General features: G+C 39.8%; 1 protein-coding gene across 1 annotated transcript in view; it reads left to right on the top strand.

The window, feature by feature from the left end:
* LOC147683762 (arylacetamide deacetylase-like) overlaps positions 1 to 4,092 on the top strand; it is a 190,801-nt gene extending 186,709 nt beyond the window's left edge. The window contains exon 5 of the mRNA XM_086944131.1: positions 2,645 to 4,092. Coding sequence (XP_086800257.1) covers positions 2,645 to 3,253 — 609 coding nt within the window. The 3' untranslated portion in view covers positions 3,254 to 4,092. The remainder of the gene's footprint in view (positions 1 to 2,644) is intronic.
* Positions 4,093 to 13,311: the final 9,219 nt, after the last annotated feature.

The raw sequence follows: 13,311 nt of genomic DNA, 5'->3' as shown, positions 1-13,311 counted from the left end.
GTGAGCGGCGGAAAAATTAAGCAAAAATGACAATCGTGAGCAAGAGGAAGCAAACGGAGCATTACAAAAGTGAGCCAAACGGTGCATTACAGGAGGAAAAAGTTATGTGTGCAGGTTACAAAAGCGTACATCGTGAGCCAGAGGAAGCAAACAGAGCATTACAAAAGTGAGCAAAACGGTGCATTACAGGAGGAAAAAGTTACGTGTGCAGGTTACAAAAGCGTAGAAAGTAAACATAGAGGTATAGGAGGAAAAAGTGACGTGTGCAGGTAGCAAGAGGAAGCAAACGGACCATTGCAAAAGTGAGCCAAACGGTGCATTACAGGAGGAAAAAGTTACGTGTGCAGGTTACAAAAGCGTCGAAAGTAAACATAGAGGTATAGGAGGAAAAAGTGACGTGTGCAGGTTACAAAAGCGTACAAAGTAAACATAGAGGTATAATACTGCAATATATGGAGGAAGGCTCCGGGGGACCCACGGACAACGTCGGGGCGGGAGGGGGCCCTGAAGCCTAATTGCTCCCGGACAAAGTCGGGACGGGCTGCTATATATATACTAATATAATAAAGACAGAGCCCAAACCTTTGAGGCGGGTAATCTCAGGAACCACAACACCAATCACAACACCCAATACAGCGTAGGAAAGGGCAGTAGCAGCAGAAGGACATAGGCTATGCAGACGCCCACCATATACATTTAAAAGGTAAAAGAACCATGCCAGCAAAGTAGTCCTTTGTGGGCGTGTCTGCGTTGTGCTGTGGGCGCGTGCGGGGGGCATGACAAACGCTGGAGGCATGTGGTACATTCCGCCCTTCATGCCATGTCTCATATTGTGTGCTGTGGGCGTGTGCTGGGGGCGTGGGCGTGTGCGGGGCGCGGGATTACAGAAAAAAGCGAGTGTTGTGCCCAATATTTCATTGTTTTTTCTTCCCAGGTTCTGTACATTCCAGCTCCGGGTGTCCACCCTGCTTCCTTTAAATACCCCTACACCCCATAATCATAACCCACCCTTACTCCTTAAAATACCCCAAAACTTTTAAACACTTTTTGTCATCTTAACCCTATAAATATACCCTGTACCCCAAAACCCAAACCTATTCCTAAACCCTACAAATACCCCTGTACCACAAAACCCAAACCTAGCCCTGAACCCTATAAATACCCCTGTACCTCAAAACCCAAACCTACCCCTGAACGCTAAAAATACCCCTGTACCCCAAAATCCAAACTTAGCCCTGAACCCTAAAAATACCTCTGTACCCCAAAACCCAAACCTACACCTGAACCCTAAAATACCCCTGTACCCCAAAACCCAAACCTAGCCCTGAACCCTAAAAATACCCCTGTACCCCAAAACCCAAACCTACCCCTGCACCCTAAAAATACCCCTGTACCCCAAAACCCAAACCTAGCCCTGTACCATAAAAATAACCCTGTACCCCAAAACCCAAGCCTACCCCTGAACTCTAAAATACCCCTTTACCCCAAAACCCAAACCTAGCCCTGAACCCTAAAAATACCCCTGTACCCCATAACCCAAAACTATATCTGAACCCTTAAAATACCCAAACACCCCAAAACGTATACCTCAGTACCCCAAAACATATACCCCTAGACCCATTCTTACCTTATCCAAACATTTAAAAAAAACATGCTTTTACCATTCATGCATTTACAACAAATTTCATTGTAAATGTATGCGTGGTAAAAGCATATAAATTGTAATGCCATGCATTATAATGGCAATTACGGAGTCATGGTACTTTCGTAATGAAAGTATGCGGAGTGATGGTATGCGGAAAGAAAGTTGCGGAATAATCGGTGTTTACCCTCTCCCGGTAAGTACATTGGTGGCCCGGCGGCCCACATCTCCAGCAACATACTCATATTTTTTCACCACCGATTTGAAAAATGCACAGGTCTCTCTCATTGATGGCCAGCACCAACATACACTTTTAGACACACCTCCCACCACAAGTTCTAGAATTGCGAACTTTAGAGCTGGGGAGCTACGTTTGAATCCCGGCATCAGCTCAACATCCTGAGATTCCAGGCAAATTGCTTTGTCTCCCCGTGCCTACCTCAAATGAATGTGTTCTTCTGTAATGTAAATTGTGCTCATGCCATGTTGTCGAGTTTGCGCTATATAATATTGCAAGGAAAAATAAAGTAGGGAAACTCGAGTTCACACACTACTGAACGCTCACTCTTAAGTACATCAGCAGTGCACTGTGAATCGGAGCGTTTCACAGGCCTGTCACAGATAAGAAATATACATATAATATATAATATACAAATAACAAAATACTACAAAACAATATACTACTGGCCGACAGCAATTCATACCCGGACATCGTCGGGACGGGCTGCTGGTTCGCTCTAAATCGCCATTTAGGAATCGTAAAAAAGGAGTTTGATAAATATGGCCCTTTGTTCCTGACATTTCTCTCATTGTATTTTAGCATGTTAGCATGAGTTATAGCTTTCAGTGAACAGTTTGCATTAGGTAGTGAATAGTTGGATAAGAACATGTGCAGCAATGTATGAGCCACTTGTTTTTAATTATGTTTGTACATACAATTGATTTGTCTGTCATGAAGATAGGCTGGAATCTAAACAAATTGCAAAAATATTGTCTTTACAGCTACAAGAGGACAGTGAAGTTGATGTTAAGCCTAAAGTTCAAGCTTTGATCTACCCCGCACTGCAGAACATTGACCTGGACACCCCATCATATCGTGATAATAGTGACATGCCTGTTCTTAATAGGAGAAGCATGGCCAGGTTCTGGAGTACATACTTTACCACTGACAAGTCTTTACTTGAAGCCATGGAATCCAACACACATATCACTTCAGAATCAAACACTCTGATTAAATTTGCAAACTGGAGTAACCTATTGCCGGAAGAGCTGAAAAAAGATCATGTTTATCACAGCCCAAAAGATGGAAGATCAGAATTTCTGAAAAAGTATCCTCAGATTACAGATCCTAGGGCAGCACCGCTTTTGGTTGATGATGAAAAATTGAGCAAATTGCCCCTAACATATATACTTACCTGTATGTATGATGTCCTAAGAGATGATGGTTTTATGTATGCAACGAGACTCAAGCACGCAGGTGTGCAAGTTATGCATGACCACTATGACAATGCATTTCACGGCATGCTGGGCTTCATTACCTGGCCGACGGACCAATCACTGGGAATGAGAATGGCCGATAACTACATTAAATGGCTGAATGAGAATTTGTAAAGAACATCAATTAGGAAAGCGCTTTTTTGGAAAACACGCTTTTCACACTGAAAATGTTCAATAAAAAAATTACATTTGAATACAGAAGAAGGAATCCGATTAGGGGTTGTATTAGTATGTTTGTCAATGATTTTGAAAATAGTTTTCTACAAATCATGAATAAGGTAAACAATTGAAATGTAAATCTCTTAAAGTATAAATGTCAAATTACTTTTCACTTTTCGCTTAACATTACATGCTGGGCAATGTGTTAAATGATTTACAAAAACTGCCTAAGAAACATATGTGCATGGTATTGAAAGCTAGTAGACTAAAATATGATTTTGGATAATGAACTTCTGTACAATCATGTTATTGTTGGGGAAAATAGTTTCTACATTACAGTGCAGGGTTTGTACTACTAACACTGACCTGCCTTGTTTTAGAAATTAAGCAATTGCATGTTTTTTTTTAGATAATGCATATTTAATATGTAATAATAGCCTCTTTCTCACTCCTCAAATGTATTGCATTGTGCAGAGAGAAATATAATAGTTAGATATTTATTTTCTTTATACTACAAAATTGTTACAAGTATAAACACAGACATCCGCAGTTTATGAAAGTAGGAAATCACCACTTCCTGTTTTCAGGTTTTTGCGCTAATGCCGATACATAGCATGGGACATAAAAAGGCAAAGCAAACAGCAAACAGCAAAGCCTCTAGCTCTGGTTTGTAACAGAAAGTATCACTTCATTTCTTTATGCATTTATGCGTGTGTGAATGTTTTTGTTGTAAAAATTAACAACTAATAAAGAGGCACGTTCAGTTACAATCCTGCACTATGAACTAGGGAAAAGCTTGTTTATGAAACTAATTTAATTCAGCACTATAGAGAATCTACTTCCAAACATGGTGATTGTGGCTACTGTCATCAGGGTGATTTGAGGTCTGTATCAATGAAGGAAAGAATTCGAAGCTATTAGCATTTTAGTAACAGTCGGGACAGAGTAGATCATTTCTTCTTTTAAATTGTCAGCCATTAAAAGGGCAGGGTTATCTATGGCAAAGCACAGGAGTGGCTTTAAAGGTATCACAAGTCACTTGTGACAGGAGTGAATCGGATTGGGCAAAAGTAGTACCATGATGTACACTGCACACTGCACTATTGATTCATATGCCATACAATATGGGGCATTTCATCGAGCCCCAGTTTTATTATCCACCTACACTGACACTTAAAACTGCTTAAACTCTGGCACTAACAAACTGGATATTTACCTATGTGTAAGGAGGTGGTCTGCATTGTCTGCGAGAACACTGCATTAGCTTTTGTCAATGAGTTGTTGGGTTTCAGAATGTCTTGAAAACGTTGTTTGTAAAATGCAACTGACCTCAATCTTCAACTCTTTAGAGGTGCAGATGTCCACAATGTTGTTAGTTTCTACCCTACAGGATAGGGCAATCTTCATTCTAAATCAAAATAATCCATTTGAAGCATATTGTTCAGGTCACCACAGTTGCTTCTTAAGTTAGGGGTGGGGTCACAGCATCCTCTGCTGTGAGCAGAGAGGTTCTCACCCTTCTGCAGCCAACTGCATTTTTCCTATTATAGACACTGATTTAAATATTATCTCATGCAGCTTTTCTGATGAAGCTCCTTAGCAATAATATTGCATTCCCGCAACATTAATTTGTGCCATTGTAGACTGCAAACCGGCCAGCATGTAACAAGCATTGGCAACGGTCTGGCATGTTGAAGATCGATGCAGCTGCAGAAAAGGTCTTTCACAAGGATGCATTGCTACAGGACACTAAAGAAGTATTCAGATGCATTTGCTTGAAAAGGTGTTCAGAATAATGCAGTACCAAAACATGTTAATAGACACCTTCTTTCGTCAGATACAACTGATTAAAAAGGCACTCAGAATGTGTGGTCCCTCAAGCTGGTACAAACTTTTCTCCACAAGTAAAATGTGCATGAAATGTCTATCACAAAGATGCAAAACTGCAAATGGTTATTAGATTTCCTTTAGTTTTAGTGCCAAAAGGCATCACTAGACGTTCCTCTTGAAGTAAATGCAACTGCATGAAAAGTATTATAAAAAGCTTCAGCTCCACAGGACATTACTAAATGTCCCTGTGGAGTCAGATGTAGTTTCTTGAAAAGTCTTCCACAAAGATGTAATCATCCAAGACATTTCTAGATGTGCCTCTTGAGTCAGATGTAACTGTCTGCAATGCATTTCACAATGCTTCAGTATTGTAGTAACTGACTCCAGGTAGCTGTAATGTATTTCAAGTAAATGTATTGAGTTAGTTACACGAGAAAGAGTTTTAGAGTTGCAGCCCCACCAGGAGCAGTCTGCCTGCTGCTCAGTCCATACTCCAAATGACACACTCAAGCATCCAGGCACCCAAACATTCCATTCAAGACTCTCACACCAACATTCTATGCATCACATTCACACTGGCTGAGCAGCTAGGAAGTAAGTATCCAGATAAATACAACACAGGTTACAACATAAAACAAAAATAGCAACCACAAAGAAGAAGAAGGTTCAAACAAGGAGAACCTCAAAAAATAGAAAAATGGAAAAGTAGAATAAAAGCGAGAAGAAAGTGAACCCAAAGTTTGAAAGGATCATAGCAAAGAAAACAAGAAAAGTCAAGTGTGAGCAAAGAAGAAACTACCACGGAGATATCAAGAGTAAGTACCAGAGAAAATGAAATAACAGATTAAGACTGAAGTATATGAGTAATGGAAAGAAAGAATAAACAATGTAGGAAAGAATAAACAATGTAGAAGAAGTTCATAGAGAAATATACAATATATATATCACCCACCCATCATCCTCAAATGATATATATTTTTTAAACATTAGAAATCGCTGACGGACACCCGTACATACTTTCCCCAAAATACAGGTGAATAAACAGACCACAAAAATGGAACACCAACACCCAACAACAACGGAAGAAAATAGTTAGGGAAAAGAAAGAAGACTGCTGTCCTTAAAGCTAATCAGACCAAGGGGAAAAAAACAGCGCATGTGGCACATGGTAACAACACACTACACAAAATATTCCTCAAAGAAGGGTATGTAAAGGTAATTCACAAACATGGGACACAAACCCATTGGACACCCTGAGGTAGGGGTTGTGTGAATAAACACAGTGCAATAATAATACACATGGGACTCACACCCACTAAAACTCCAATGTGGAGGTTAGCAATGTGCACACAACAATAGAATACATGGGACTGGTACCCAGTGAAACCCCTGTGTTGAGGCCTGAAACGTTAAGCACTGAACAAAAGAACACGTGGGACTTGTATCCTTTGGAACTACGTAGATGGGCCTAAAACCCACTAAGACTGCGTAGATGGGACTAACACCCACTACAAAAACAATGGAAAAAAACATGGGACTTGTACCGATTGGAACTACTTAGATAGGACTAAACCCCACTACAGACTGCATAGATGAGACTAACACCCACTACAAAAACAATGGGAAAATTAAGCCTTGGGACTAACACCCACTACAAAAGCAATGGGACTTGTACCCATTAGAACTAAGTAGATGGGACTAAAACTCACTACAGACTGTGTAGGTGGGACTGAAGCCCACCACAAAAACAAAGTGTGAAGCAAAGGGTGAACTGTAAACACATCGTTGAAAGAGACTAAAAATCATCAACTTTGAAAAGGGAGAGAAACCCCTTAAAACACCCCTCTAGTAAGGGTAAAGACTAACTGTCCATGTCTCTTGTATTACATTCCTTTAAACTGAACATTAGCCAGTGAGTGACTTCACGCTCGAGTAGTACTACTATAGACACAACCTCGTAGTGTGCACCCCACTTGAAAAGAAGATGTCAGGAGACTAGCAACTAAGAATGCTAACAATACACCGCACAACACAGATCTAAGGTATTATCATGTTGTGAGACCTTTGTGATAATATGTGCCCTCATCTTTTCTTTACATGCTTGTTTCTTTAAGTAAATAGTCTCACTGTGAATGAAAATAAGGCTTTATTTAGTGGCTTGTATTGAACAATAAGGTTCCATGTCACAATGTTGAAAAGAATCTTGGAGTGGGCCAGTGAACCTTCACTTTAGGAACAATTGAATACGTGATAATGAAAAGAGCTCTTGAGATTTTATTTGCAAAGACTTATGTAAATGGATATTGACAGAGAACGCATGAAACGCACTTCCTCGATCTTGAAATGCAGACGTACTCGATCCTGACACGCAGACGCTGAGCGATCTTGAGACGTAGACGCTAACACGAAGAGGACGTTCACTTAGACTGTGAAACGCAGCGTTCATCCAATCAAGACCGGGCATACGTATTAATACGTCATCACAGTAGTACGTCTCGAGCGTAGCAGAATTAGTTTAAAAATTAATGCTTTACTCAGGAAATCCTTCAATCCTTCAAATTTTAACTAAACCTTCCACCGTTCTCCTCACTAAATATAATCACAAAATGGTGAAAGTATCTCATGTATTCCGCCGCTGGGAAGTCACCGCTTCTCTTCTTAAATTAAACAGCCGCTGAAAGAGTGGTGTAGGGGATTTATTTCTGTGCAGAGGTTGTCGTTTATTCAATCGTCGCCAAAGAAATGTAGTGTTTACTACATTTAAATAAGAAGCAGAAACAAGTACAGCTGAAGATGTGGGTTTATTCAACCAAGGATGAAACTGTCGAGGAATATGTGTCATCTCTCAGGAAGCTAGCGTCCTCATGCAATTTTGATCGAACTTTGGATGAAAGAATTCAAGATCAGTTTGTTTTGAGATGTGCGCATAATAACATTAGAAAAGAACTTTGGTTGAAGGATGAACCTCCCCTGGAAGAGGTGTTAGTCATTGCTAAACAAGTCGAACATATGACAAAATGTGTTGATGAATTAAAAAAAGAGAAAGACAAATCAAATATTACTGTCGTGAAGGAAGAAGCAAAAGTAGAAGAGGTTGTATATCAAGTCAAGAAACAGAGTGGGAGTGCACAAGAGAAACAAAATCCTATGACAAATGTCTCTTTTGCTGGTCAAAGTAACAGATTTTCTTGTTTTAGGTGTGGACAATTTAGCTATTTAGCGAATTCTCCGAATTGTCCTGCACTAGAAGTCTTGTGCAATTCATGTGGTAAAAAAGGGCATTTTGCTAAATTTTGAAGAACAAAAACATATGAGTGATGTTCCAACAAAAAAATGGTCACAACCTCAAGTAAGAACCGTTAGTTTTGAAATTAATTGTAAACCTTTGGATCATCCTTCTCACCCAGTTCATGTAGAGAATTGTTTGATAAATTTTATATTCGACTCTTGTTCTCAAATAACTATGATTGACAAAAAGTTGTTCAATTTAATGTTTAATACGAAAGTGATCTTGTTGAAATGTGATGTTTCTCCGTTAGGATATGCTGATAAACCTATTACAATGATAGGCTACTTCATGGCTGAAATTGAATTGGGTAGCCGTATAACTGTTGGGAAAGTTTATGTGACTAAAAAGGGTGATTCGTTGCTGGGTTGGATGCATCAGCGTGAACTTGGAGTAAAACTTGATCCTAATGCCTCACCTCAACTACAGATTCAAGAGGTAAAAGAGTTTATACAAAACAAGAAGGGTGATGAGATGTCTAATACTTTCTCCGAACAATTTCCAAATGTATTCAAAGAGAGTCTAGGGTGTTTACGGGGATACAAACATCATATTAGATTAAAAGTCGATGCTATTCCAGTTGTGGCAAAAGTGAGGAGGATTCCTTTAGCAGAATAAGTGAAGGTACAAAAGGAAATAGAAAAGCTTGTCAAGAACAATATAATTGAGCCAGTAGAGGCTACTGAGTGGTTGGCTCCTGTAGTAATTGCCAAGAAACCCTCAGGTGAAATTCGCCTATGCATTGATTTAAGATCTCTAAACAAGGAAGTGGTGGTGGATAGATTTCTTCTACCAAACATAGATGAGATGGTTGGGAGTTTAGAAGGGGCAAGATTTTTAACTACCCTGGATCTAGCTTCAGCGTACCATCAAGTGGAGTTAGATGAGTCTTCTCAAAATCTAACTGCTTTTATTACACCTATGGGCACTTTTAAGTTTAAGAGAATGCCATTTGGCCTCATCTCTGCAGCCTCAGTCTTTCAACCTATTATGTCTAATATTTTAAAGCGTTTAAATGGTGTTAAATGTTACCAAGATGACTTGTTAACCCCTTCGATGCTGATGACGAGCTCAGCTCGTCATCAGCCACGGGTGTCGTGTGCTGATGACAAGCTGAGCTCGTCATGTATCGCGGTAATTTAAAAAATGCCGCACAGCGCAAAAATCACCACAGCAGCGATGCGGTTAATATATGGTAACAATATTCAGGAACATAATAGGCGTGTATGTGCTGTTCTTAAGCGTTTAGATGAGGCTGGAATGTCACTAAAAAAGGACAAATGTAAATTTGGTGTAGAAGAGGTTAATTATCTAGGACATCGCATTACTAGTGAAGGTGTTTTTCCCAAGAGAGAATTGGTTGATTCAATTGACAAAGTCAAGGAGCCACTTGACAAGGAGGAGTTACTCTCTTTTCTTGGCATGGTGGAATTTTATGGGAAGTTCATTGTTAATTTTGCAGATAAAACACACAATTTGAGGAGGTTAACTGCAAAGAATGTAGTTTTTGATTGGACTTCTGTGTGCAAGAATGAGTTTGATAACATCAAGAATGAGTTAAAAAAGGCTCCCTCACTTCATGCCTTTGTTCCTGGTCTTCCCACATATTTATTTACTGATGCAAGTGACAAAGGTCTTGGTGCTCTTCTAGTTCAAAGGAAAAATGGTAATGATTCTCTCATTTGTTGTTCATCAAGATGTCTTAGAGGATCAGAATTGAACTACTCTGTGATAGAGAAGGAGTCTCTTGCTATTTTTTGGGCTTTGAGGAAATTTAAAAATTTGATTTGGGGTACCAAAGTGCGTATACTTTCAGATCATAAGCCTTTAATGGAGGTTTTCTTAAAAAAAGGTTTAGATGCCATTTCTTCAAGGATCAGGAGGTGGATTATATCTTTACAGGAATTTGATTTTGAGGTACAATACATTCCTGGTGTAGCAAATAAGTCTGCTGATTGTTTATCGAGATTAGTTGACACTGACAATTTCGTTGAAGAAGACATGAATGAAATAGATGAGTACATCAATGTGTGTGAAGTCACTGAGGGTGCGGTGGATGAAAGTGAATGGATGAAAGAATTGGAGAAGGATGAGGAAATTTGTAGAGTTATGTCTTGTTTGAAGAATAATGCTTGTTTAGATAAGCCGTGGTCTTTAGTCTCTGGTGAACTTTCTTTTACTGATGGTTTATTAACACGAGGAACGAAATTGGTGCCTCCTCTAGGTATTAGAGGAAAATTATTATCACATGCCCATTGTGGTCACTTGGGCACTGTAAAAACCAAGGAGATTCTGCGTACGCAATTTTGGTGGCCAGGAATGGATTTGGAGATTGAGAGGTTGGTCAGAGAATGTGTAGAATGCTGTGTGAGTGACAAAATATTAAAGACAAAACAGATGCCAATGGTTAGTAGAGTCTTGCCTAGTCACCCTTGGGATGAGTTGACTATCGACATTGTGGGACCCTTCTCTGGTGTTTCAGATACTCCGTACTTGATTGTGCTTATTGACTTATATTCAAGATGGATAGAAGTGAGTGCGGTTAGGGACATTACGTCTGATTCAGTCATCACATTTTTGGAGAGTATTTTTAGAAAGGAGAGTTTTCCTAATAGCTTACTCTCTGACAATGGTCCTCAATTCTGTTCAAGTGTGTTTAGTGATTTTTTTTAAAAATGTGGCATTATACATAAAAGGTGTTCTTTGTATCACCCTGAGACTAATGGTGCTGTGGAAAGGGTCAACAAGACTCATAAGGAGTCAATACAATTGGCTAGATTTTCTGGCTTGAACTGGAAGATAACTCTTCAGGACAGAATTAATGCCTATCGCTTTGCTTCTCATTCATCTACTGGGAGGTCTCCTTTTGAACTGTTTAAAGGAAGGGTTCCCAATACCCTATGGTGTCCGGGTTGAATGAAAATGAATAAAGGTTTGGTGGATAATGATATAGGTGAATGGAGGGACAGAGAGATAGATAAGCAGATTTCAAGAAAAGTATATTTTGATAACAGAAAATGTGCAAAATATCAGGTGGTCAAAGTGGGTGATTTGGTAAAAATTAAAACTCCTGTTGGATGTAAACCCTGGTCCAAATATACCGATGTCCGACCTATTACAAAGGTTTTTAGAAATGCAATCAAAACACAAGATGGGAGGATATGGAATAAGAGTGGTATTGTGGTGATTCATTCTAAAAATTCTTGTCAAAATATTGGTGAGGGTCTTAATAATACTGGAAGAAATTTGTACATTCCGGATAACAACTTCTCTGATGGTGCTACCTCGTTATCTACATGTAAGAGGAGTCAAAGAACACGTAGAGCTCCTATCTATATGAAGGATTATGTTTAAACAGTTTTTTTTTCCTGTTCTATGATACTTACTTTTGTTTTTTGTTAGAAAGGAAGACATCTTTTCTTTACATGCTTGTTTCTTTAAGTGGTTAGAATCCCTTCATTGTGTTCTCTTGTAGAATTCTGCTGTGAGGCTTGGATTTGACTTGTGTCAGTTAGTGGCTGAGGTTGAATAAACCCACATCTTCAGCTGTACTTGTTTCTGCTTCTTATTTAAATGTAGTAAAGACTACACCCTTCTCACATGTAATCCTCCCCGTAGGTCGTTAAAATATAAAATCAGGTCAAAGTTTCACTCCGATCCATTCTAGGGCAGATTGTTGCTTATGATCACAGTCTAAACAGATGCCCCGTGCCTCTCCTTGAGGTAATCTGATCAGCGTTCTTGGATTTGTGCCTCGATGTTGCCAGTAGACTTTCTAACTTCGCTGTCGGGCACAGCTTGAGTGCAAATTACAATTCCATACAAACGTGCTGGCATCACCAACAATAAACCAAAAGAGAACACTGTGAGAATGTTGTGGGCCCCAAATATTGCAGCTACATACAAGGTACTCATGTGCTGTTTTGACACCTGCACCAAGCGTATTCTTTAGAAACCAAACCGTGGCCCTCGGATGAGCAGGCGTTCTGTAGGAAACATGACAAACTTGAAGGAGAACTTTCTTAGTATCCATGCCAATCACCACGCAGAAGGAATAATGCAGCACATGCATTGCGGTGCACCAGATGGCCAATACCGATCAGACCAAGCCCGCAGCTTGCGTGAAGTAACTAATTTCAAAATGGTGGCCCGCATGAGTTGCATGCGCCGGGTGGCTCCAGGCGTGTGCGTGCACTAAGCGTTGCCGCTTAGCAATAACGAAGTAGTGAAGGCTGGATCGTCATGAAGATTCCAGGATTGTGAAGCAATTCCATGCGACTCCCAAGCTGAAGGTAAGTGCACATGTGTAACTTGACTCGTGCCCACTTTGAAATGTAGCGCTGTGGTTGAAATGCCAAATTAGCGTCAATCAAAAAGTCCCACACAACTCACCTGTAACATGGCAGAATTATCAAGAATTACAAATGCAAATAGATAGTACTCACAACAAAGGTGTTGCTTTTTCCACCAGCACTACATCCATGGTGCATTTGAAAACTCGGCATATGAAAAAATCATTTTTTTGCTCCGCATCAAAAACACATGCACTGCATGCCACACTGTCTTTCAACAAGAATGAAGACGAAAGTAACACATTCTTAAAAAGCAAAGCTGTCCTTGTTAACCGAGAAGGCACGAAGAGGTAGTGTACAGCAACCACCAATAAATAGAGTGTTCACACAAAGCTTCCAGTTGACTGTAGCTTGTAGGTAAAATCGTTATAGATGTAGAAAGTACAAACTGAAAAGATGTGGAAGTGGTGAGGATCACACCACTTACTCACTTGAATAAATGTCAGATGTACGTTTCAAAATCTTCCACAAAGTTCCAACTCCTCAAGGCATTACGTGACACTCCTCTCGAGTGAGATGCAACTGTGTGGATAGTCTGACACAAT

The sequence above is a fragment of the Lissotriton vulgaris genome, chromosome 11, assembly GCF_964263255.1.
Source record: "Lissotriton vulgaris chromosome 11, aLisVul1.2, whole genome shotgun sequence".
NCBI lineage: Eukaryota > Metazoa > Chordata > Amphibia > Caudata > Salamandridae > Lissotriton > Lissotriton vulgaris.
The sequence above is the reverse complement of the archived record's forward strand: the minus strand, read 5'-3'. Positions and strand labels throughout refer to the sequence as shown.